General features: G+C 42.0%; 1 protein-coding gene across 15 annotated transcripts in view; it reads right to left on the bottom strand.

The window, feature by feature from the left end:
- Window positions 1-25,478, bottom strand: part of LOC136433156 (protein PALS1-like) — a 71,320-nt gene that overhangs the window by 7,440 nt on the left and 38,402 nt on the right. For 12 of the 15 annotated variants that reach the window (XM_066425043.1, XM_066425040.1, XM_066425041.1 and 9 more), the window contains 7 exons: window positions 20,877-21,953; window positions 15,638-15,843; window positions 10,342-10,419; window positions 4,589-4,729; window positions 3,304-3,379; window positions 1,180-1,265; window positions 190-264 (listed from right to left, as the gene is read on the bottom strand). In XM_066425043.1, the coding sequence (XP_066281140.1) occupies window positions 190-264; window positions 1,180-1,265; window positions 3,304-3,379; window positions 4,589-4,729; window positions 10,342-10,419; window positions 15,638-15,843; window positions 20,877-21,953 (1,739 nt within the window). Of the gene's footprint in view, window positions 1-189; window positions 265-1,179; window positions 1,266-3,303; window positions 3,380-4,588; window positions 4,730-10,341; window positions 10,420-15,637; window positions 15,844-20,876; window positions 21,954-23,043; window positions 23,171-24,581; window positions 24,604-25,124; window positions 25,237-25,478 lie in introns of those variants that run through there. The other 3 variants (XM_066425047.1, XM_066425049.1, XM_066425048.1) reach the window with 3 other exon arrangements.

The following is a 25,478-nucleotide window of genomic DNA, read 5'->3' on the forward strand; positions in this document are numbered from 1 at the left end:
GGGAAATATCACTTACTTTTTAGAACACACTCACATATTCATCTGAGAAATTTGGCATGCTGGAGAACTTGTAACACTAGCCAGACCTACAAACAGAAGTGAATAAATAAAAACAAAAATAAACAAAAACAAAAGAATATCCTTTTGATGGTTAATCAAACTTTCTTTACAAATGAGATGTCTACTTACCACTCCATCTAAACCTTTCTGTCTCCTGTCCTGACATGGGATAAGCAGGAAGGTTATCGTCCCAACTGCTTCTGCCTGGAAAACAACATCCAACACAGTGTTACTTATGTCATCATCCACAGTATGTCTAAAATACTCTGGGAATACTCTTACAGTATTTCACAAACTTGTCAGGGTTCCATAGTGCTTTTCATGATCTAGGGTGACCAGTGTTTGTAATGAATCAAACTGACATAAACAGTTTCAGGTGGAGCCTCCAGGCCTCAACATCCTGCACCTTTTGGGCACACTTCTAGGTTGTTATGGCAGAGCCACATCCATCTCTAATTACCTGAATATGGCAGTGCCATACTGATAACATCTGCATGGCCAACAAACATGCCTGGAATCAAAGGACACCTACATTCCTGTGTCAGGTTGGGCGGATTCTCCTTACAGTTTCTTTTGGAAGATCAATCCATGTCATGACCTTTGTGGCATCCCAGTATGGAGATGTGACAGTTGGGATGGATCACTGTCCGCCCGTCCTTACAAAATAGTCCTTACAAAATAGGCCACGTAGGCCATCGTAAATGTGCAAACTTGTTTTTTTTAAACTTTATGGCCACAATTATGAGATCTGTACATTTCAAGTCAACATGTAGCAGGATGGCTCCAATCCTTACAGATCATGCCAGGTACAGATAAGGACACCATAGGACACAGGGCCACACAAACTTGATTGTGCAAATGACATTCTCTTCTACTCTCAACGTTTATGTAAGGGCACAAGAAACTTTGTTTTGCAATGGGTCGTTACATTTTCATTACAGTTATGTAATTCCACTTCATACTGTGATGCACAATCAATGCTACGAATCACTGGCTATCAGTCTACAAAGAGAAGTCTTTTTCAAGAGGAATCATGCCAAAATCAATACATGAACAGCTGCAGAACAAAGTGTGTGTGTCTGGGGGAACTGCATGTGGAGGGGTTGAGGTGGCGCTCACCATCATGTCGCAGACTTCGTTGACAGACTTCCCCCGCACCTCCTTGCCATTAATCTCCAGAACCTCATCTCCTTCATGTAACAGACCTGCAATGGATGAAAATGGAATTGAAAAATTAAGAATCCAAAAGGATCAAATTCTAATGTGAGTTAACATCATCCCATGGTCAATGTCACGTTAAATATGTGACAAGGATATCACACCTTGTTGATATGTCAAATTTTGCTCCACTCTGGATCAAATTTTGTTGAATCTTAATCAAATATGTACTGCAATGTGCATACAAAAGGTGGATAGTAACAGACATTGTTAGATACATACTATTCAACTAAGTTCATAGTTTACATAATCAATGAAGAAATACTACAAAGTTCATAGTTTACATAATCAATGAAGAAATACTACAAAGTTCATAGTTTACATAATCAATGAAGAAATACTATGTTCTCTAGTTTCTCATGATGGGAATTTAATAACTATTATTAATATAAATCAAGTAAAATTAACATCTTTACATTCAAATTATGCAAAATGTGATTTGATTTACATAATCAGCAAGAAATGGCAATGTAGACAGGAAAGACCATCAATCATATTTGCTCATTTTTGAGAACAATCCAACAAATAGTGAGCAATGTGAACTACACATAGTTATATATGTATATCACTTTCGTTTCAGAACTCTGGGGAACTTAAAAGATGTTGGCTCATTAATCATAACTTGAGCCAGTTGAGGGAAACATTTCTTGTCTACATATTAAAGCGTCATAGACTAAACACTCCAAGAATGTGACAGCAGGGAACTGACAGTTTTTCTGTTCTCCCAGCCAGCCTAGGGTGTGGTGTCACATGTTTGGCAGACATGATCTAACTTCCAACTATCTCATCTTTACCACATGTCCTACGTGATGTTTGTGATTTTGTCACTCACCCCGGTACGGGACCTTTCATACAAATATAGCTGACTAAATCTTGGGAATGCAGTGGAAAGATTACAGAATGCGACCAAGGGAGACCTCGGCATCACAGCTGAACCCCTTCAAAATTGTGGAGTATGACACACGGCTTATGGCATAGCTTCTGGAGCTGATTTAACAAGCTGTGCTGAGTTAAAATTCTGGTTAGCTGAACACTCTCGTTTTACTGCCTGTAGCGACCTTGGTTATCCTAGCCTTAATGAGGTGTTTTGAGAGCCGCTAAAAGTTTAATGGGAGTATCATGGTTACAAGACAAAACTTATCTAAGTCTTGGTCATAACATGTGGAATTTTTGTGGCCTTCCAACTGGCAGTGCATGAAATATGATAGAAAGCAAAATACCACACTTAATGCCTTACAAATCCCTGAAGGATCTGTTAGGTTACCAGTTTATCTCAGCTATTTTCAGGGAAGTGACAAAGTCACACAGATATGAAACAGAAATGATGCAAGACTAAGGAATTTTCAAGGAATTCTACTGAGGAATTTGCTGATTTGTCAGGAGGAAAAGTTCTTGTTGTTGGTTTTCCTCCAAAACTGGCCACATGGCCCACATCATTGTGACAACAGTTAAAATATGCCAGTCTACAAATCCTCTGAAGAATTCGCAACGTCCCAGTCACCTCTTGAACCTGACCACGGCCCTCAATTTACAGCAGGGAGGTTATCAGGGTTTGTGCCTTTCCTGTTTCAAACCTCAGTAAATTTTCTGGCTTTAGTAAAACCCAGCACAGTGAAGAATGCAATATATAATCTGGATTATTTGATAGTTATTTCTCTGAATTTTTCAAGAAAGGGCTGCATCATCGCAAATTATAAAAGATAAGCTTTGATGTAACAGGCTTGAGGTACAGATAAGGATGGACAAGCAGTATTACTTCTGAAGATGACTTCCTTCCTTTCGTTGCTGGAGATTTAGCATAGACTTTTATCTTTTTAACAAAAACCAAACAGGTGACGTGTACTGAAAGACTTCATGTCTTTTGAGGAGAACGAACAGTTTAACGAAAGAAGGGGTAAATTGATGTAGCTTACTGTTAGAAAGTTACAAGTACCACAGTAGAAAAGCTTAGACAACTAACAAGAAATCAAGGAGGTCAAACAGTAAGCTTCCTGAACTACAAAGTTCAAGACAAAACAACCTTACCACTTTTCTCTGCAGCACCTCCTTTGACTATTCTGGCAATAACAACTGCGTCTCCATCATTTCTTACTGTTGCACCCTGGAGCGAAACAGATTAAAATTCCTATAAATACAGACACACAAGACACAACAGTCTCAACTCCCTCCCCTCTCCCAGGTCCTGCACATCTGGGAATGTGGCATTTCTCTGCAAACACTATAAATTAGGATCAAAGCCACAAGTCATTTGGATTTTTTAAACATAATCAAAATACATATATCTAATATATCTAACATCTTATAATGGTGACCACACCATTATCAAGCTGAAAGCATGATGTTTTAAATGACATACTTGTATGGGAGTTAACTATAGTTTTCTACATGATATTTTCGAATTCTGGAAAAATAAAACCCTTTTTTACCCCCACATTTGCCTCAATACAAAAGAAGGGTGATTGGGCAAAAACTTAATACCCTTTCCTGTCTCACATATACAGATACAGATGCACAAATGAGCCAAGGTGTGACTTAGTTTAGCAAATTTGATTTTCAACATGGCAGCCATCACACAGGGATTAAAGTTGACCTCTACAATGACCTTGAAATTCCATCATCTTCTTACCAAGCTGCAAAGTCGTCTCTCAGTGGACTGATGTGCTTTTTTTGGCGCAAAAATAGCAACTAGATTTGTGGTAAACATTGGAAAACATATCTTCTTCTAATGTCTTTCAAGTAAGTTTATCAATAGCTTCTGCCATAAGATGTGGGTCATTGTACAATGTAAAACCAGACTGAGATAGCTTGAATTTTCTACCATTGTCTTTGCACTATCGAGCTTCTGACACTTTCCATTCACAAGAGTCACGAGTAAGTCACATGACATAATCTATCTGTGAACAAATTTGCTCTGAGATGTTCCCCTCCTCTCTCCTCACACAGTTTGGCTGTATCCTGGGGCGTATGTTTGATCTAGGCATGCCATCTCACTCTTCACATTTCCAGACGACATGCCTTTCTTGTCTAGAGGTGGAGATATAACCAGCCAAATCTACCACATGCAGAGGACCACAGAATGCTGGTCACCATTTTGGTTGCCATTGAACTTTCAGAAAATAAAATTTTGCATGACTTTTGGAAAAGCATTCTGTAGCTTTCTTTCTCCGTGATGAAGAGTAAACCAGGAAGCAGAGGATTTCCGATCAGACAAGACTCAATTACAAACAGGGAAATGTGATACAAACATTTGCCATATCTACGCCCATTACATGTAAGAGGAGAGAGTCCTAGGCCTCAAAAGTTTTTTTACCAGTGCTTCCTGTGACTTGTCGATGCGGACGATCTTGACGGTGTCCTCTGTGTACTGCGATGCTCGCTCCAGGAGCTCATCGTCTGGGTTGGGGGGCAGGACTTCTCTGGCGGCCACTCGGTCATGAGCCAGAAGTAGTCCCTACAAAACACAACAATACAATAAATAAACTGCTGGTCTCCACGACAATAAAAAATTTGGAATTCATGTCAAATTTCATCTGTTACCTGAGTCTATAACAAGTGTATCTAATGGTAAAAGCAGGAAAAGAAAACAAGAAAACAGAAATGACATAACTATGTCCATTAGAGGTTGTAAATTTTCCCTGTAAAATCAAAACTATGAAGATATCGTTTGGAAGAGGTGTGAAAACTGAAGCAACAGCTTACTGAAATCTGTTATGAAGAGAAAGTCCTGTCTTCACATATCCTTTTTCACTAAAAGGTTGTTTTAACACTGGTCACTTTAAATTTGGAAAGATACATAAACTTTGTAAGCTCTAACAACATTTAACTTCAACTGGATACATGGTGAAATACAACACTGAAATTTGGAAAGAGGTATTTCTAAATCCGAAGGTGACTGGAGTTTTATAGGAAGTAAAGTAAGAATAAGAGATGCTTCACTCTGCAAGAGAAAGTCCTGTCTTCACTAATCTGTTTCCACTGAAAGATTGTGATAAATCAAGACAAGGCCATCACTAAGTAAGCTGTCCACCCAGCTGGAATCTGTCCTGAAGACAAGACCTTCCCCTCCATGTCGTGACTGCCTACAGATTCCTCAGTCATACCTGAGGAACAAGCCTGGCACAGATTTACGATACGACCCACAACTTTTACCTCTGATCCACCTCTTTCAACAGAAGAACCACTGTGATCACGTTTCCTTCGTTTTCTTGATGCTTCTTCATAAGCAAACTGCTGTAGGGGATCGTTTCCAATGCCTATACCAGAAATGTTCTCTAGTAAATGCCTTTCCTCCTCAGATAATGTGAACTTCTTTGGCAGGTTCTTTTCTACATCAGGTCCTCGGAGGTTGTGTTCTGGTACAGGAAACTTTGTTCTACACCTGTTCTTGTGACTGGTTCGACCTCCTTGTTCCTTTGGCTGGGAAGATTTGGGCACCACTTTGCCAGGACCAGGCCCCACCACATACCAGCCTTCTTCTGTTATTTCATATCTTCCTTCTTTCTTCTCCGCAGGTGACTTCCGTGAGGTAGAATCTCTAGGTGGTTCTCTGGAAGCTGCATGATGCATGTTTTGATTGGGAACTTGAGAACCAGCCAGGCAAAACCAGGAGCCTCCCTTCGCAGGCTTCTCCTCCAGTCGTGACAGGTAAAACCACGTCCCCTTGTCCACAACCGGTGAGACGTCCATGTACCAGGGGTGCCTCCCCCCTCCTCCATGATACCTCCTGCCTCGATCCATGCTTACTCAACACCTGAGAACACCCATCTAATGAGCTCACAGTTGCAGACCTACTATATCCCACACACTCCTGGCCTCTGACACCGGCGGCAGGCAAACACATGAATACTATGCCAACCTTTGGCAGAGGACCAGTGTGCTTGTCTGTGCATATTCTAAAATGTGGCAATCAGCTCCTTGGAGACATCAGTCCCTCCCAAGTCCTGGTATTGTCATTGCAGAAAGACTACCTTCTGAGAAAGCTATGAACCACCTACATGTTGTAGTATGAGATCCCCTCATGGCAAGCTGCCAGGTGTCAATTTTTTCCCCAATGAAAAATGGCAGAGGGATATGTTGGTAATGAGTGGGCGATCTGAAAACTAGCTAGAAAGTCCAGGATTGGCTCGTTGTGACCATATGTTAGTATGACTTAAAAGCAAGAAGGCTTGGCAGGAAGCTTCAAAACAAATGGTGCTTCAGCCTAGTTTATCTGACCTGCTATCCTCTAAACACAGTGGCTACGAAGACCAATGATAAGTACAGGCACTAGAAGAGTCAAAACAAATGAGATGGATAAGAAAGCAAAGCTATTCTTCTTCTGGAAGCTGATAGCCTGATGGGTCTAGGATCAGAGTTAGTATACTTTAAAACGAAGGAATGTCATGGCCCTACATTCTGTGAGCAAACACTTGAATCTCTGCAAAGGTTGATGTTATTTTGATGAGGTTACCTAAGTCTGAAAGAAAGACCTTCTGATAACATAGAAGATGGACTTGATTGAGGCATGTAAAATTCTGTTCACAATACTTGATGGTCTATGCACAAAAAACATATCACACAGTGAAGGAGCAGTACAGTGATGGCCAGATGGAAGTCGTCTGATCCAACCTGCATCTCAAACTGCCAGCCCTGCTTACTCCCCAACATAAACACTGGGAACACAACCACCCTAAACCAAGTAAACACAAGGCAATCACCTCTCTTGGAGTTGTTCGGCTTGCGGGATAGTTTCTCTCCATAGGCCCTGAGATAACGACACAAGGAGAGCCCTACAGTCTACACACAACCTGGAGGGACTCCTTAAGAATGTCTCAGAAATGTTGGCCGAGGTCAAGAATGCACCCCATTGCTGGGGAATAGGCAAACAAGAAAAGCTGTACAAGATGTCTCAAAAGAGCTCCTCACAGATACATTCTTCCTGACGGTCGCTGCGCCTGGTGAGCAAGGATTTGGCCAATAATTTCTATCATTTTAGATCAGTTCCAGAAATACTTCCTGACATGAGACTCTTGTCTCCCGATGGACTTAACCTAAAAGCCATATGCAGTTAGCCCTGCCTTAATATAGATTCTCTCATTGCTCTGGGACAAAGTGAAGTTTCCTGTCCATAACTCATGGCAGAAGCCATTAGATGATCAAGGAAATAATGGCCAAATGTTGGTAAAGATCACAGAAATCTACATTCATTTAATTCATTGCTCCTACAGAAAAGTGTGATGTTTGAAGAGGGCGGGGATTTGTGGAATTAGCTTCACAAATTTCAGAACTGAGTTTGTGAGTTGGCTGCCCCCCAAGTGCTGGGACATACTTGAAATGTACAAAATATTCTGAGAGGCTGACCTCCGTCTTAGAGAACCGCGTCTCATGAGAACATATTGTAATGTCGGTAGCTAACGGGGTTGTAGAAAAGGGTATGTTTCGCCCATCATGTATGGAGTTCTCCTGCGGAGCCTTTGTGTTGGTGGGGTCAGACTGGTCCAGAGTTAATGCAAACAAAAATAGGACCCGACATTCACCATGACCTTTGCACAGCCAAAATTCCAGAGAAATAGTTTCCATACACAAATGGAAAGTTCATTGCTTTTATATCACAAACTTTTGCTTTCCCAGCCTTCGAATAGAAAAAATGTAACTCTGCATGACACTTTACTATACATTCTATTTCAATTTTTATGTACAACTTTTTGCAGGTAAACAAAAAATTGCTTACTTTTCAGTTTGTCAGCAATACTAACAACATGACAAACAGCCAAGATTACCAGGGGCAAACATTAACAAACAACCACTAAGGTAAACACACCTGGTAAAGAGGACATACTACACCTGATTGTCTTACTTCCAACCTTGACCCAAAGAAATATTTACTTCTCTAAATATGGACACAGTACTAACAGCAGTTTAAATAATTGCCCACACCCCCTAAGGAAGTTCAAACAAGAGCTGGGTTCACAAGTTCAACTCCTCCCACTATAGCAGACAAGTTTGGATACAGAGAAACAACATTCCTCAGGTCTGCCCAGGGCTTTTGCCAACTTTGAATCTTTCTGGCATCACACTTTAAATGTGACTTTGACATGATTGTAGTCTGAAGTTTAAAAAGGGAGGTAGAAGTACAAAAAGAAAGCTGCCTGGAGGATTGCCGCAAAGTTCAATGACTTTTTCTAAAGGCAATGCCTACCCACAAGGAAAAAATCCATTCACAGCACTTAATTAATATCGTCCTATTCACCAACCTACAAACCAACATGACAGGGACCATACTATCTCTTTACCAAGGTATGCCCTATAGCCTAGTATAGGTATTGACACTCTGACTTTGCCAATGTTTATATCTCAATGTGTAGTTCCCACTAGTTTTCCCAACTTATCAACTAGTGAATAAACAAATTGCAAAGACCTCACGCCATGAACCTCCTTTTGAAATCAGTGCAGGTAACGATGCTTCTAATGAGCTTCAGTCAGTAAACCTGCACCATCAGCCTGGCCATGTTTATATCTCCATGTGTGGTTCCCATCAGTGATGCAGTGAGGCATGTTGGTGACCATGAACTTCTCAGCCCAGCACTGACCTCAGGATTCATGGAAAACCATTCCGTCATGCTCCTAAGATCAGCAGACTTAATGATTTCTCAGTTTCTCTGTCTGAATCAGACTATAGGTAGTGGGTATTGACAAAACCACCATCACATGTACCTCTCCTTCAGTCCTTGGTAGACTGGGGGTCAGAATGAATCAGCTGACATTACGAAGTACCAAATATCACCCAACAGCAGGGGGAAGTACTAAATCATAACTACGAATTCTGTAGTCTCCACCTTACAGAGTACTGGGGCAGCACAGGGAAAAAAACAGGGAAGGTCAGAGGTCAAATTTCCCCTGGCAGAGTTTCAACCAATGAATATCATGACCTCCACCAGACAAGAACAATTCATTAAATGTTGACCTTGAAACAAATTGGAGGAGGTCAGCCCAAGAGCTATCAGTGACTCAGCATGAGGAGGTTGTGGGGCAGGACCACTAGATATAAAAACTTACGATTTAGGCCACATCAATTTCCTTGGTTGTCAGATATTCTAGAGTAAAAGTGAACAACAGATCAACTGTGCAAAGCACAGATTTCTCCCTAAGACATTCTTTCTATGTTGACCTTCCAGTTGAGCACTATTCTTTTCAAATCCGAGAACTAGAAGATCAGTTACACCACATCTGCCGTGGCGGATGGTAAAACCCCAGAAATGGAACATGCCCATCACAATTCTAACAATTCCACTCCTCCAGGAGTAAGCATTAAGGTTGCCTAGCGACGGTTTGTTACCAACAAACCAGACAGGCACAGGCTTGGTTTGTTTTGTTTTGCTGTGAGGCCTCAGCAGCCAGGGAAGCTGATCTCTCCTGCCCTCAAGCCTCTCTGCAGTTTTGTTCTCTCAGCTGGAACCCATTGGGCTGGACCCAAACAGCCCCTCCAGAAGTGATTACTACTACTAGGTCTGCCCAGAGACACAGGGAAGAGCCATTGTTGACTGGACAGCTTGGTTGAGGGCTACACTAGCTCAATTTTTAGGATGGCGTCATCTGTGGACCCCCAAATTTGATGCAAGAGTAGGGAAAAAAAACAAAATTGCTTTGCAATGCAAATGGAATGCTTTTTCACACATGTTCACATTTTTAAGTTAAAACAATCATGATATTCATCTTATGACTGTAGTAGAGTAGAGTAGAGTTTGGGTTAGAATTAGGGATCACTAACACTAGTAAGTATGATTCACAAACGATTTGAGTTCCAGAAACCTGTCATTTGAGTGCAGGCATTATTGCAGGTCACTAACTATTTGTGAAATGAGCAAGCTGTCTTTTTTTTTTAATGATGAACAATAAACAAAACAAAAACTGTTTCAAATACATTTTACAAAGACTCTGTTTACTTAATCTCCTACCAGATGTCTAGATCTCTAATCTTCTTCAGGATGAACCTTCATGGTAAACTATAAATAATGCATGCCTGGCTGTCATCCACAGATTGAGCGAGTTAATATGGATCAACAGTCAGCTTACACCCTTACTTACCCCCAAGTTGGGCTTGTTCAGGATGTGCGCCAGCTCCTCAGCATCCTGGCTTCTGGTGGTGGGCAACAGCGTCTTCAACTGCACAGGCACAGGAGACAAACATTGTTAGTCGCAGACAGGAAAAACAAACCAAAGAACAGACTACTCCTGAGTAGAAAATGGCTTCTAAATGCAAATAGAGTAGACTAGAGTAGTATAATAGTATCAGAAATAAAACCCTTCCCATTCAGTACTTAAAGGTCTGACATCACGTTTGTGAAAGACGCATTTCTTCAGATTGTAGAGTTTCAAGAGGACTTAAACACTTGTCCTTGGTCTTGCCCTTCCAAGATCACCACCCTCCCCCTCCCAACCCTGTCAGTTGGCTATCACCCTGTCTTATTGGAACCAGTAACCAGATATCCGCTTCCATAATTGGATGCAAGCCCATCTGTTTACAGTTTCAAGCCATTCCATCAGAGCCACTTTTTTATCACCAATCATCATTTCACTGACCAGTTTCCACCCTGTTCACAGGCAATATCTCAGGAATTTCCAGGAGAAAAGGGTTAGATTTATCCCTCAGGGTTTCCTGCAGCCTTACTAGAGCAGTGCTAGTGGCAAGGTTGAGACCACATGACTTGGATACTTCAGCTCCCAAGGGCACAGCAGAAGGGCAAAGGGGAGGGCCACGACATGTGGCAGGACTATACCTAAAGCAGTTAAACTTCAAAAAACAACTTCTCACTGTTTCCACAAAATTTCTCAAAATAAATGAACAGAAGCAGCCAGACAAAAAACGTCTTGGCAAGCCCTATTTTTGTCACTAATTGTGCGCATCAGAAACCTCAGTCATAGATTCTTCCTGCAGGGTGGGACCTCTGGTTTTCATTTGTGATGCCCTACTGAAAGACAATCATATGTTCTTGTCAACAGAGGAATGTTGATACTTACCATGATAACATTTTTTCCAATGAGAATGACTGGACTCTGGAGTTAATGTCCTTCTTACAACTTTTCCAAACCCCTCACTCATCCCTCAACTTCTCAAATTTCAGGACTACACCTCCATAAAAAAGGACCTCTCAACATGAAGCCTTGGCAAAGAGCCCAAGCAATCTTCCAGTGAAACCACCTGGCAAGTGGATTTCTAATAGGATATACTCACAGATCAAGGGCACTTAGAGTTTACAAGGTGCAGCCCAATTCTAACAGTGATAATATCATGTGAGGCATAGCTTTCAGAGGCAATGACACTGTTAAACCTGTCTGACAACAGCTGCTGTGAGGCAAAGTGTGGCAGGAGGTTCATGTCACAAATAGGGAAGGGCACTTCACTAAATCTCCCAATAGCCTGACCTCAACTTTCCCTGTCTTTGAAGAATGTGTCTTGGGACTTCTCCCTTCTTCCATGCCACTTTGATCCCACCAATTAAGATACAGTCAACATTCAAAGGAAGGTTCTGTTTTGTCTCTAACCTGTGTTCCTGTGGCTTTGTAATTCTGTCAACATGTCAGGCAGACTGTAAATGTAAGATCCAGAAATCTGACTGTATAAACCTCTGGAGTCCTACCTCTTGTTGCCCCTCCCTGTCAACACCTACAGCTGCATCTAGCAACCATAGCTTGTCACAGATACATGGTCTTCTGTCAACAACATTGGCAGACACCTTGGACAAGCTTGTCTTTTGGCTTTGCTGCCCTGACAGAAGCCTTTCCTTCACAAACCAGGCTGCCATCATAGCTAGATAAATCAGGACAAGCACAACCTCACTACGATGTGGCAACGACCCGCCAACATACAACATGTTACTCAACCTATCTACATCTCATCACAGAGTGCAATGTTATGATCTGACAGTTATGATTAGCACTATTTCAACAATCAGGAACCATTCAACCAAGAAGTAGAGACACTGGCTTGCTCTCTTATCAGCTCCGCCAGGGCCAAATTTGGGACTACAAAATACCTTTCTTGCCACCGATCTAGTTCGCCCTTTGGTAACTTTCTTGTCTAACCCCATTCTTACCTCACATGCCTTGCCATTTGGAAGGTCCTGGTTTTTGGCATAACTGTCGATGAGCCATATGTCCTTTTGGAAAAGTGGCTCCTTGGCGGAGTACATCTCTACTGCATGCAGGAAGGTTCCTGTGCTAGTGATTAGGTGTCGGCTGAACCCTCCCAGCCGACCTCTGCAGGCTGGTGGGAGGGGAGATCATTCCATCAATCAGCCTGACCCACTTCTGGCCTGTTCCTCAGCCTAACCTGGTATGGGGAGGGGGCTCTCCAGGCAGCAATGTAGAATGTACCTGCCTTATTCAGTGTCCTCTAGGTTTGTCTTTGTGGATTTTGACCCATTTCTTTCTTATACAGCCTTTAACACATGTTAGCACGACAACAGGTTAAAGTTCTGTTCACAGTCATGAATGCCATGAATTGCCAAGTTGACCTTGGGTCCTATCTTTGCATGACCCCTGCTGTTGTCAGAGAGTATTTATGACCTTTCACATACAGCCATGACATGGTATGACAGCCAGTGGACATCTTCAATTTATGATGACAATTTTCATCCTGTTTCTTTCTACAATGGAGTTGTCTACCGTCCTGTCACCAGTGCCAAATTACCTTGTGTCCAATAAATCTTTTCAACTTGCATAAATCCCGCAGTTCATTATAATTATTCATATCCTTCCAACTTCCCAACCGAAGTGTCTGATAGAGTCCATTCCAAGTCACTGCACGGGTGGTTTTTTTTATTGTTTAGAATTAATTTGAATGGTTTGCAAGTATTTCTAATACATAGAGTCCATTCCAAGTCACCACACGGGTTTTTGAGTGATATTTATAATATCTTCGAATTATTGTTATATAGTTTATACTTTGTAAACATTTCGAACTTGGTTTTAACTTTGTAAATAACTCTCTTCAATCCAAAAACACAGCTAACACTCACAGCAATAGATGCGTAAACCTCTGCCAAGCACTGAAATTTTCCTCAATTATCTTATTCGTCATCATCATCATCTACTGGTTTCTGCATCTTTTTCAAAGTATGGTTTACATGCTTTACAATTTGAAAAGAACCTACTATGTGGCATTTACATATTTAGATATATACAGCAATGGTCAAAGATAGTTTTTGAAACCTAGTTTCTCGATCAACATCTTTTCCCAAATCAATCAATTTACTCCTTTGACCAAGGCCAAAATGAATGCACAGATGGGCAGAAAAGATTAATTCAAAATTTTTTAAGTGATGCTGTAGACAAACCAACTGACAAACAGAAAAACAAAAATAAACCAATAAACAAACAAACAAACCTCCTTTGCAGTGGTTTGAAATATGTCACACACAGACAAACCTGAAAATAACATACCGGTAGCTCCACATAGTATAATGAGTGACAGATGTCTTTTGTCATAAGGTATACTTATTTTCCCTTCCAGGTGTTGCAAATCCATCCAGCCAATAATTGCAGGTTAAATATACGCTTCTAGCCGGAGTTATGAAGGCTGTCACAGACAGTCAGACCTGAAAACAAAAGTAACAGATGCTTTCCCTCAGAATAAGGCAGAAGGTTTGCTGTTCCCTTGCTGGTGTTTACTTGATTTGTACACAGACACCCAGTAAGGATGTCACCTGCGTCCATCCTTCTCCACCAGACTGTTCCTTTAAATCTCTCAATGATAGGTCATCATTGGCCTGGTATTCAGCCTTGTTATAAGCTTTAGTCCACTCTCCAATGCAATGGTCACGTTGCTCACATAGAGAAAGCCGACCACAGCTGCACAGCGCTGAATACCAGGCTAGGTCATCCCTACACCACCATGTTTGATGTGAATTATGAGCTTTACATTCCTCCCCATGGCAGCCTGATGAAGAATGACTGGTCTGCCATTAGAAACCCCACTGGAGTAAATAGTTACCTTGACTTCCCCGCCACAAATACATCATGAAAATAAGCTGTTCAAAACATATTTCAGTCTCATCGATGCATCTCACTGATCCCTTGACGATCAAATCTTTGACTCTTAGACTTTTTATTTCTTTCTGGGGGGAGACGAATCTAAGGTTTCATGATAGTAACCAGACTCGTGAGATGCCACTATTCATCAGAGCAAGGTCATGGCAAGGTCACAAACATGGAGGCTGGCCCACACCCACAAACAACAACATTCCGTCTCAAATGTGGAACTATCTTCTTGAAACTCTCCTGAAAAATATTCTAGTGCGCCCTGGGTATTTCTTTATTTCAGATTACCTACATTTACTGTGTTGAGCTACATCAACAAGAGTATAGCCACTCACTCATCATTTCATCATACTCAGCCAATCAGAATAGGAGTCTTCAGGTTGACAATATACTCTTACTGATATCTATCTGAAGAAGGAATTAAGTTCTGATACAAATAAATGTCTGCTGATACCAATGTATTTACTCTAAATGACGCCAATTGAGATTAACTAGCTTATCTAATTATCAGATGATACAAACCTAATATTTGACTGTGTAAACAATGACTGTACATTAGTACAGTATTGAGCAGTATATACATGTACAAGCAAAATCAATGTCCCTTTTCTTTTTGTACAAAGAATAGCTAGCCCAAGGACAATGAACATTGGATCTTACAATATCCTATTCTTTAGATAGCCTGAATTCAATCAAGCCTCCTGTGACCGCTCGCCGCCCTGTAACTGTAACGGAGAGAAACCCCCGGACAGCTGGAGTTTGCGTTATACAGACTATTCTTTAGACTGCAATCCTTTCCAAGTCAAGAGCAAGTAGGGAGAGGCAACAACAGTTCAGGGATTGAACCCTTGACCTTCTGGTACAGACACATGGTCATTCACCTCTGGACCATGCTGCTATGTGGCTGCATTTGTCACCACTGATGCAAAACATGCACGTAGGGCACCTACGCCATCCATGGAAACAAACCATCATTGTGACCATATAAATCATATCCCATAAAGTGGTAACGCAAGAGAAATATGCGCAGTTACCTTGTTGCTCAATGTATGACAATGGCCTTGTGTGTGTGTGTGTTCGTGTGTGCGTAGCTACCTTATAGATTTTCTGTCTTTCCAAATCATCCACCATCAATGGTACCATATTTCAGTTACAAATCATACAAACACGCCAGCATTGGTACACTGATGGCAGATCTCAGAAGACGGTTGAGTACGAACTAAGAACAGTAAAGAGAGTCCATGGCGTGTAGATGTACCCCAGGAAAAGGATGCAGTGGACTTGCGGCTAGCTGTGAGATGCTTCTAGGACTACAACTTTAAAGCTAGATGATGCTACGTACCTCTTGAGCAACCTCAACTGCATTCGTGGCTACAGGGACTGGCGGTTCTGGCTTGTCGTAGACATCGGACACCAGGTTGTGGATGCGAACAGCGGTCTGGAAGTCGCTGTCGTGGAACAGGCTCTTGAGGAATGCCACGTCATCCGCCTCCCTGGAGTTGAGTTTGCCCTGGATGTGCCCAAGCGAGGAGAACAGCTCGTCCAGTTCTGCGGAAGGCAAGGGAAAATCTTCATGTGGGACCAAGATCAAGACCAGGAGAAAAAGACCAGTTCACAATGGTTGTTACATAATTTGAAAGTATTGTCCGCCATACTTGACCTCAGTCAAACCAGTCAAACCTGTAACTTGCCAGGTGAATTTGAATTTGTGTATTAAGTCATGTACACACATATTATACATCATCATATACATATCATGTACAGTACAATGTACAACATGATAGGTCTGACTCCTCCAGCTTCAACCCACCAGCTCGGCGCTATGACATCACCTGCAAATGTCAACAATATTTCCTTTCGTCTGCACATTCAGAAAAACAACAGCACATGAAACAAATTCTGCAAATACAAATATACATAACATGCTTGGCACTGTCTACAAATTACAGATTACAAAAAAACGTTAATAAAGGGCTTCAAGTTCTTAAAAACTTTTCTATAAAAAAACTAGATGACTACAATTTACAAAATTATGTTTCCCCTACCAATGTTCCAATCATGATGAAAAATCCTATAGAGTGGACTTGCAAACAGCTAAAGAAGAAATACCATAGAGTGGTTTCAGGGAGGCCAAAAGAACTATATATACGAAGAATAACATGACATAACTCTAACAGGATATAGGTAGCCTTGATCTCCAATGGCCACCATGCCAACAGAAAAATCTGGGAACACTGAACAAGTTGTGTTATCTTCTGCTAAGTTCTGGTAAGCAAGCTAGCCTGGCTTGTATTTACCCAAATCGTGCCCTTTGACATACCCAAACTTAAGAGTCGACAGGTTGCTACATGATGTTGTGATTTAGGACTCCTTTGTATTCAGCTACGAATTACATACACAAACACCTCCATAGTAAAACATAAAGGTAGCGATAGTTCAGTTACTTCAATTCACCTCAATTACTATAACTTGCCATTGCCATTAGCATTTATCTTTTTATTTGTCTAATTCCTTATACAGTACTTTGTGCTTAACAACGTAGGGCAGGTATATACATCTCAGTTGTCTGTATCCAAAACTACCCAAAAATGTCAAACTTTATCTTAAAATACTCTATAAGGTACATGTAAGGCCACCATATTTTTCTTGCATTGAAAACCACTTAATGACCAAAACGGATCATGATAATGGCCGTGTATATAAGGAAAAAACTGGCAACATCATCAGAACGAAATTGATGTCTACAGCCCAAACCCAACAGCTAATGTCTTTTATTAACCCCACTTTTGTTGTCCAAACAGCAAAGAAATACTGTCTGTACAGGATGTTTGTTGATGTTGATGTTTGGAGGTTACAGGCCAGACCATAGGAATGTTTGCCCTCAACAGTCCCTATTCCAGCCAGGACCCACTGGCCTGGACCAGTCAGCTGTGAGGTCTGAGGACTGTCCACCCTTGTTCCTGGGTACCATCTGATCATGATCCTGGTTAGCTCATGTCCTCTCAGTTCGGATTGCCTGGTACATTGTCGTTTAAGGTCAAGCAAAGTCAATCTTGTCAATGGCATTGTCCTCTGAGCACCCCAAATCTTCTGCTAATTTGTTAAAAAGAATCAGCTAAATTTGAAACAGGATGCATTTCTGATCATGACTCTCATTTTGTGACAGTTGACTAGAGAGGACCATAATAGCAAGTTTTTGGTTTGCGATTTTAGGCAATTTGTCACTGAGGAGGGGGAGCAATGTTGCAGATCATTGCCTTTCAGAGCAAAGATGGGGCTTATTTCATCAAAGGGATGATCACTCAACTGCCACTAATGCTTTTAGAATCATCCCTGTGGTGGCAGTTGAGTTATTTTCTCAACCTAAGGCCACACCAATTTAATTTGTTGCTTCTCGGATTTTTTTCAGAAAAAAACTGGAGCGACAGGGCGAAAAAAAAAATTTGTTGAAATTAGTCTAAGGGTTTACAGAAAGAATAAGAGGATTATTCAAATTTCAGCTTAGTATGGCTCATTTTATGCAATGCACCCTTTTCTTTGATCTAGAACTAAATTCCAGTAACAAAAGTACCTTTTGCCATGTAATGTATGGGTTGATATTGAGAAATAGTTTTAATAAATGAAAAATTATAACTTATGATCAATATGACCACACATTTTAGGTATGTACAGGCCTTCATAATCTATTTTGGTGGCTATTGAGTTTTACAACTGAAGAAATAGTAATAGTGGGAGTTGAAATTTGTGAATGGGAATAGTGACCCAATTTTTTTTTTTCAAAATGGGAAAAACAGGACAGGCTACTGGGAGAAGCAACAAATTAAATTGGTGTGGCCTAATGAACACAAGCAGTGTAAAGTTAAGGGAAAATACAGCAAAGTTACTAAAATCACCCCACTGGCTTTGTGGAATGAGCACTTTGTATCAACATGAATATATCCTTAGGACCACCATTCGGGATAAGTTGGCTCTGAAAGAAGATACAGACCATTAGGATAGAATCTCAGACTAATGTTTGTGTTTATTTTGAGTACAAACGAGGGGGGAGTTTAGAACAAGAGAGATAACAAAATTTAAGCACAAAAATTTCAATGGTAGGACATGAAAACTTTGGCAAAGGATCTGTTGCATTTTTCAATCACCTGAATGATTTCAAATCTTCAAAGGCCAGCTACACTTTAACCAGTTTAGTGTTACATGTACTTCCTCCTGGTTCCCATCAAGTGTCCCAGGGGCGTGGCTATTCCAGTACCAGTAACAACACAGCTACCTGGCTTTGTGGTGGGCCTACCTGGGTGGTACCTGGGTCAGCAGATTATGCTTTGGGTAGATTTCACATTTTATTTGTCAATCTTGTTTTCAGCATCAAAATTCTTTACAAGACACATACCGCTGTTGTTTCATCAACTCACAAGCTGTATGAAAATTGTTATGATCTTAATTTTCCATGAGTAACATAAGGCAGGCAAGCAACAAATCAGTAAAAAAATCCTAGGAGAAAAACTAAGTCAATATTGAGTACTCCCTCTAAAACATTTATTGTCCACTTTGATATGTGACTGGGGGCATTCATGCTTATACATCAATCGGAAATTGGTCAGCTTGAGCACTGCAAGCACTTGATTTTCCAACTTGAGAAGGCAATGATTAATCAACTTTTTAGATCATCTCTTTTCACTTCAAGCATACATGCACAAGTTGCCTCATAAAGAAACAGTTTTACATGGACTTTTATGACTTAACCAGATGGGGCAGTTGTAACCTAAGGAATTAGTTTATAAATCAAAGGTGTTGGTAATCCTGTAATGACTTTCACAGGACCTGAACTTGGCTTAAGGTCATGGATGGTAAAGCCAAGGTCTCCAGCAGCTGACCCCTATTTGTCATCTCTTCCTGATTACCCTTTTCCCCTACAGCTAAAATTCTACCCTGGACCTTCTGCAGAATGGAACTTTCCTACCTAAGTTAGTGTCATCAAATACGAAAACGAGGCATCTCTTCATCGGATGGCTTCAAACATTACTTGGACCTAGATATGCAGGGCTTCTATGTGTGGCGAGTGTTTGCCAACAGTGTTCCTGTGAAGCTAGTGCTGCACCTGACTGACCACACAGTTGTTGTTGCATGTTCTGGCCAGCGTTGTAATGGGGGCTGGAGGCTCTTTTCCATAAGGCGTAAGCAAGCATTTTTTATTTCTCGTCATTCGTAGTGAGTAGGTGAAAATTTTCCTTAAAGCGTAGCCAGTGCATTTCATGTTAAGTGCATTCAAGCCTAAACATTTCACATAAATCGTAATTCAGAGTTATCAGTACTCCTGAATTTAGCATGAAGCACTGGTGGTCTTCTTGAATCTAACGTAAAGCGTTGTTGGCCTTCCCGAACTTAGTTAAATGTAATCAGGACCCCCATGCAGACCCCTTTGTAGGAACCCTTCTAACCTGTGACTACTGCCCAGTTAGTTCTCTCTGGATCAGACCCTGTTCCCTGTATGTAGTTAGTTAAAATAGGTCCTGCCTTGTGAAATAGGCCAGAGAAACTTTACCCAGACGCCCCGTGGTTGTAAATATTTACACTGCCAGTCTTCAATCCCCTTATAGTTTCCCTCCGAATTACGAACGCCAGACATCGTATTAGTGGGATAAAATTCCAAAGTCTTTGAAGCCCCGCAATTTTACTGGAAATGAAATACTAGGAAAGGAAAGCAGGGGGTCTGCACAGATGTGCCAACTTTTTAACATTTCGTCCGAACAGAAATTTCAAACATGCCTTCTACATAAGAGGGACATACACTCGCATCTGGAAATGGTGCTGGCGACATTGCTTCCATACGTGGTGCATAGTTCTTATACCAAGAAATGTTTTTCTATGTTAGCCAAAGGGTTCTGGGTCAAAAGAGACTGAAAGGCCAAGCCAACTGGTCAAAGGTCACTTGAATTCCATGCCAAGTACAAAACAATGCCTGGTATACGCTTTAAAAAAAGATCTATAATGGTAGCAAAACAACACACACAAAAATCTAACGTCACCTTGTACTGGTAAATGAGCCATTCAAAGTCAACCATGTACAATTGAACAGCTTACAATCCTACGTGAAAACGCCCTTCATAGACACAGAAAATGAAAAGCATTTTTGCCTTCTGGCTATTGTTTCCATTACAATGAGTTACATACTTAGGAATGAAAGTTCATTTGTGTTGGGAGGTAACATGATCAAACTCTAAACTTTCTCTTGAACACAAAATATTGTAAACTTACTTAACCTTCAATCCTAAGGCCTTCTTCGAGAATGATGAACATGTTGGGACTGATAAGAGGAAGGTATATTGCAGGCTTAACTTAACTAGAACTTTCCCAATAAGATTTATGGATAAGGAAGACAGGCTTCGTGGAGGAATTTCCACCCATCTGGATAGGGTAAGGGGAAATGGAGGTCATCTGGCAGTTTTTCAAGGAACTCCAAGATCAGTGATTCCTAAGTCATAAGCTCACCGTCTTCCTCCAGCTACCTTCTACATATTTTGCAGCGAAAAAACTATTGACACATTTCAAAATAGATGAATGATAATTGCTGTTCCACTTACCGACAGATTTCCTTGCTTCACTGCCTGGTTTCGGAGGCACTGATCCGGCATCATCGTCCTCGAACAGCGGGTTATCCACCCCTTCCAGCTGCCTCTCCTGCAGCAACGGTACAGGGTTCTCCTCCAGCTTCCTCATCCTGATGGAACCCTCTCTCACCAGCTGCTCCGCCTCCCGAGTCCGCCGCTCCTCCTCCTCCCTCCTTCTCCGCACCTCCTCCTGGTGCTGACGAAACCGCGCGCTCCCCATCCCCGGCCCGCCGCGCGGCACAGGAGAGTTACTCACTGGGAGAGATGACGCCGCGATGGCCGCCCCCGCCAGATCCATGTTCGTGTTGTCCTGCGTCTCCTTCGGATCCGGGGGGTGGATCGGGGTAGGGGGAGGCGTCTGAGGGGTGTTTATGGGGGTGCTTGCCTCTGATGAAGGGTGCGTGTATGCAGGAGGAGGGTCCTTCATCCCGCTTTGGGCGACAAAGTTCGGCGGGCAATCAACTGGCACTTCTCGAGGTACATTATTACTGGGAACATGGTTCACTGTCGCGATCGGTCCGTTCATTTGTGCGGTAGAGTCTGAGCTCATTGTGGAGTTATTGCTCGGGATGGTTGTATCGCTACTCGATTCCCGGAAAGGGTCTGCGTCCCCGTTCAAGTCTGTTTCGTCGTGGTGCAATGAGGTGGGTCCGTTTGCCCTGGGCTCACCGTTACCATTCACAATTGCACCGTTGGGCCCGTTCAGTTTCCCGTAGTCCAGCACAAGCTTCTGAGAGTCCTTCTTCACCGGACTGATGATCGGATCGTCCACAATGTCCTTTCTGTGCAAGAGTTCCACCGGGCTGCCTCCGTCGTGAAGCGTGGTATCCCCGTTCGAGAGTCCGTTTTTGGGAATGCTGGCAACGTAGACTGGGCTGTCCACAACACCGTTCATGTCCGACTTGGACTTGTCAGTCAGTTCGGGCATGTTGGTCATATCAATGGGTTTCACCCTGTTCCTCTCGGCTAGCCGCTCTAGCCGCTCTTTTGCCTGGTCCTCAACTGCGATCACATATGCCTGTTGTATGGAATTACTGGATTCTGTAAGATCTGGAAAGGAGCAAGAGAATACTGGTTACCATGGATACTTCAAACACAAACTTAGATAAAGACCTGAAAATGAGTAGAATAATCAGTTAAAATGGATCCCCAGTGCTTTACTTTAACATTAGAGTAAGAAAATGCTAAGAATCCTGAATATCACATCATAACATAAACTCCTAAAAACAGTAGTAGCAGACTACTCGTAGTAGCAACCAAAATGAACAGGAAAATATGTGATGTGAAAATGAACCTTCAGCACTGTTTACATTAACTAAAAGGATTATTTAATTAAATCCCATATTCAGAAAATAACGAAAGACCCTAATATCATATTTCAAAGCATACTTTTAGACCATCAAGTAAGAAATAAGCTGCAAAGCTGCTTCAAGAAAACAATTCGACCGGCTGAATGGTCTTAAGTTATAAGCTGGGATTCTGATTGGTGCAGACCTGGATGCCAGTTACAATTCAAACATAACATTCGGTTAAAGTAGGCCAACCTTGCCACACAGAATTCACAAATCCACTATTTCAACTTGGGTTGAACTTGGACCAACACTTCAGGAGACTTTTTCGGGGAGACACAACACTAGGTTGCATGAAGTGTGACGAATGCTTCAAAGGAAAGGTAAACATCTGTCGACTAAGAGAACAGTGGTAGTCGTGACATGCATCACACCCTGTCACATCTGATATACCTGGAAGATTCGTACTTTACTTCAGTCTTTGTGAAATATGCAAGTAAGAGACCACAAAAATTTGAAACCTTGCACACTCCAGTGCTCAAAACAGAACTAGGGTCTTATCAACCTTTCCCTGGACTTTTCTGCCTTTGCTCAGCTAAAACATAACAAATGCCCTACTGTGAACCACCCCCTGGTTCTGCTGACTGTAGTTATCACAACTGTCACAAATACAAAAGGTATGAACATAACCTGTCAGGTTGTCCAGCCTTCATAACACACTCGGTACACCACACCCGTCAAACACAACTGATTCCACTGCGGCGTTATTCACCAAGTTACACATTAACCAAGATGCTACAGCATAAAGCCTTCACATACCGACATCACCAACCACCTCCACACATTCTTACCTCCAACGTGCTACCTGTTCTGGGTAGTCCTTCGCAGAATTAGATTTACATTCTACACCTAACTATGGTTACGATCCTAAACCCTGCAGACCGCCTGTGCTATATCACTAGCGCAAAACGTTACATTGTTAAGTTCCAGCTAAAGTATGCCCTTGATAAAGGAAAAGGCGAGCTGATTGGCTGAGCTGGGTGCCTGATTGGCTGAGTTGGATGCATTGACCGTTTCCCGAGTTGTTATCAGTGAGTCACCCGGTACAAGGTTTAAAGGGGCCTGGCTGCAACACAGGCTAATCGATAAACAAGTATGCAAGTATGTAAACAAGCGGGGACGCGCCAATCGGGTTTTCAGCCCGGTTCTCACCATAATCAGAAGGGCCGTTATATAAGTACGCTATTGTGTACACGTTTGTCAGCGTGGTCACATGACGTTCCCACCAGAGGAATGCCATTGCGTGCTGAATGAAGCAAACCTCACTCCACTGAGCAGGGGCTAAAAGAATGGTAACAGAAACAATTTTCCCAGTTTGCAAAGACAACACCTTTTACACTTGCCCTAGAGTTTTGACTGAGTGTTTGTGGTGGCTCAGTACACTTACAAGGGGGACAGTGCAAACAAGCGTTGTTTACTCCCGACACATGTACCAAAACACAGCGGACTTGCTCATTTCAGGTGGTAAAATACTATATTCTATATGTTGACATGCATTGGAAAAATGCAGTAGATTATTACTAAATATCTTCCTTTTTAATCTCGACACGTCCATTCAATATAGTGGCACTATATATCATTTGTACACATTGCTAAGATTTTTTGCAGACATCTAAGGAAGGATGACGTAGAGAGGCTGTGACAAACGTACAGCACTGCCTTTACTGTTTTATGCCTAAAACAATGGGGTCGCTTACGATGGATTTGTTACTGCCCCAAAATTGGCCCTTGGTGTCCCAACTCTGCTCCACAGCCTGTAAATTGTCCAGCTTATAAAGATAAGATACATGTAGTCCCATAAACAGATAGTACCACCAACTGTTCTTACCACAACAGAAGCTCAAAAAGCTCACATCCCACAAAGAAAAGAGGAGAAAAGAAATGCCTGTACAAGTACACCAACAATTCCAGGGCCAAAATGGCAGAATGGAATGCTACGCATCCTCACATGACAAGCCGACTTTTCAAAACACAGTCGACAGTAAGTGCAAGGACAAATTCCAGTCAAGTGGAAGCACAATGCCTGCATCCCTCAGGGTTCATTCTACGCAGATTGGAATAATCGCACCTCACATTCATACTCTCACAGCACACAATACACAAGAATACTGTAAAGTTTGGGCAGGTTTCATGCCATGATTTCAAGGAAAGTCAAACAGGTAGAATAAAGGTCTCAAGCCTAGTGACACACAAATAGAGCTACAAGCTGCCTTGTTGTCTTTGTAACAAGACTTGGAGATTCACGGGGAAAAGTTGCTAGCCCTCCAACCAACCAACCAACCAACCATGTAATGTCCAAATGAGCATTATCTGTTAGTAGGTCACTTACCTCTAATTTACAGCATCGTCATCCCATTAACTTCAGTAGAGATCCCTATCCCTGAACCTCCCTGTTAGCAATCTCACAGCTCACTGCCAACCTTACTGGGGCTCCAAAGTCAAAGAAGGCTATACCGTAACATTCCAAATAAACATTATGAGCAATACTACTAAACAAAGGTCACCTCAAAAGACCACAGTTTTTCTAACAGATGCACCAGGAAGAAGCCAGCAGCATATGTGCAATCGTCTTGTTTGAGTAAGTGCTTTGCAGCTAGCTCTCAGGCCCATCTTGTCAACAAAGGGCACTGACACCGTAACGTTGCATCTGCACCATGACAGTCATGCCGAAACAGACCTGATAGCTGCTGAATAGCCACCCAGGATGCCTTCACCACCCCCTGCCCTTGCTAAATGTGCAAAAACAAACTCGAGTCATGCTGCCGCATGTAGAAAAAAGTGAGGAAAAAAAAACACAACAAAGCTCCGTGTTTACACCTGAGACACTGAAACCATCTCAGCTTTAGTTTAGGAAGCTGGTGTTGTTACTAACCTGTCCCCTCCCCTCCAGCCAGTGCCCCTGCCCAAAACTCTGAAGATCCTGTGGCCTGAAAGCTGATATATCCCACGACCCCATTTGGGGAAAGCATTCCTGGCATAGCATGGGGCCAGGGCAGGCATTACAGGCAAAGATTTATGCAGGAGGAACCTTTCCATAGACGAACTATTATTGGAATATTGATTGAAATGTTGCACATGTTTTTGGCTTTTTTCTGTTGTCGGTACAGTCTGAGGAATTCAGACAAGGGAAAACAACTACAGGTCAGGGTCTAGTTCATGGTGGCCAGTCCAGCCGAACCCTCTGTCTCGTGACTGGAATTTTCTGTACAAATTTGGAATTTGGGGT

Source organism: Branchiostoma lanceolatum, chromosome 4 (genome assembly GCF_035083965.1).
Source record: "Branchiostoma lanceolatum isolate klBraLanc5 chromosome 4, klBraLanc5.hap2, whole genome shotgun sequence".
Classification (NCBI taxonomy): Eukaryota; Metazoa; Chordata; class Leptocardii; order Amphioxiformes; family Branchiostomatidae; genus Branchiostoma; species Branchiostoma lanceolatum.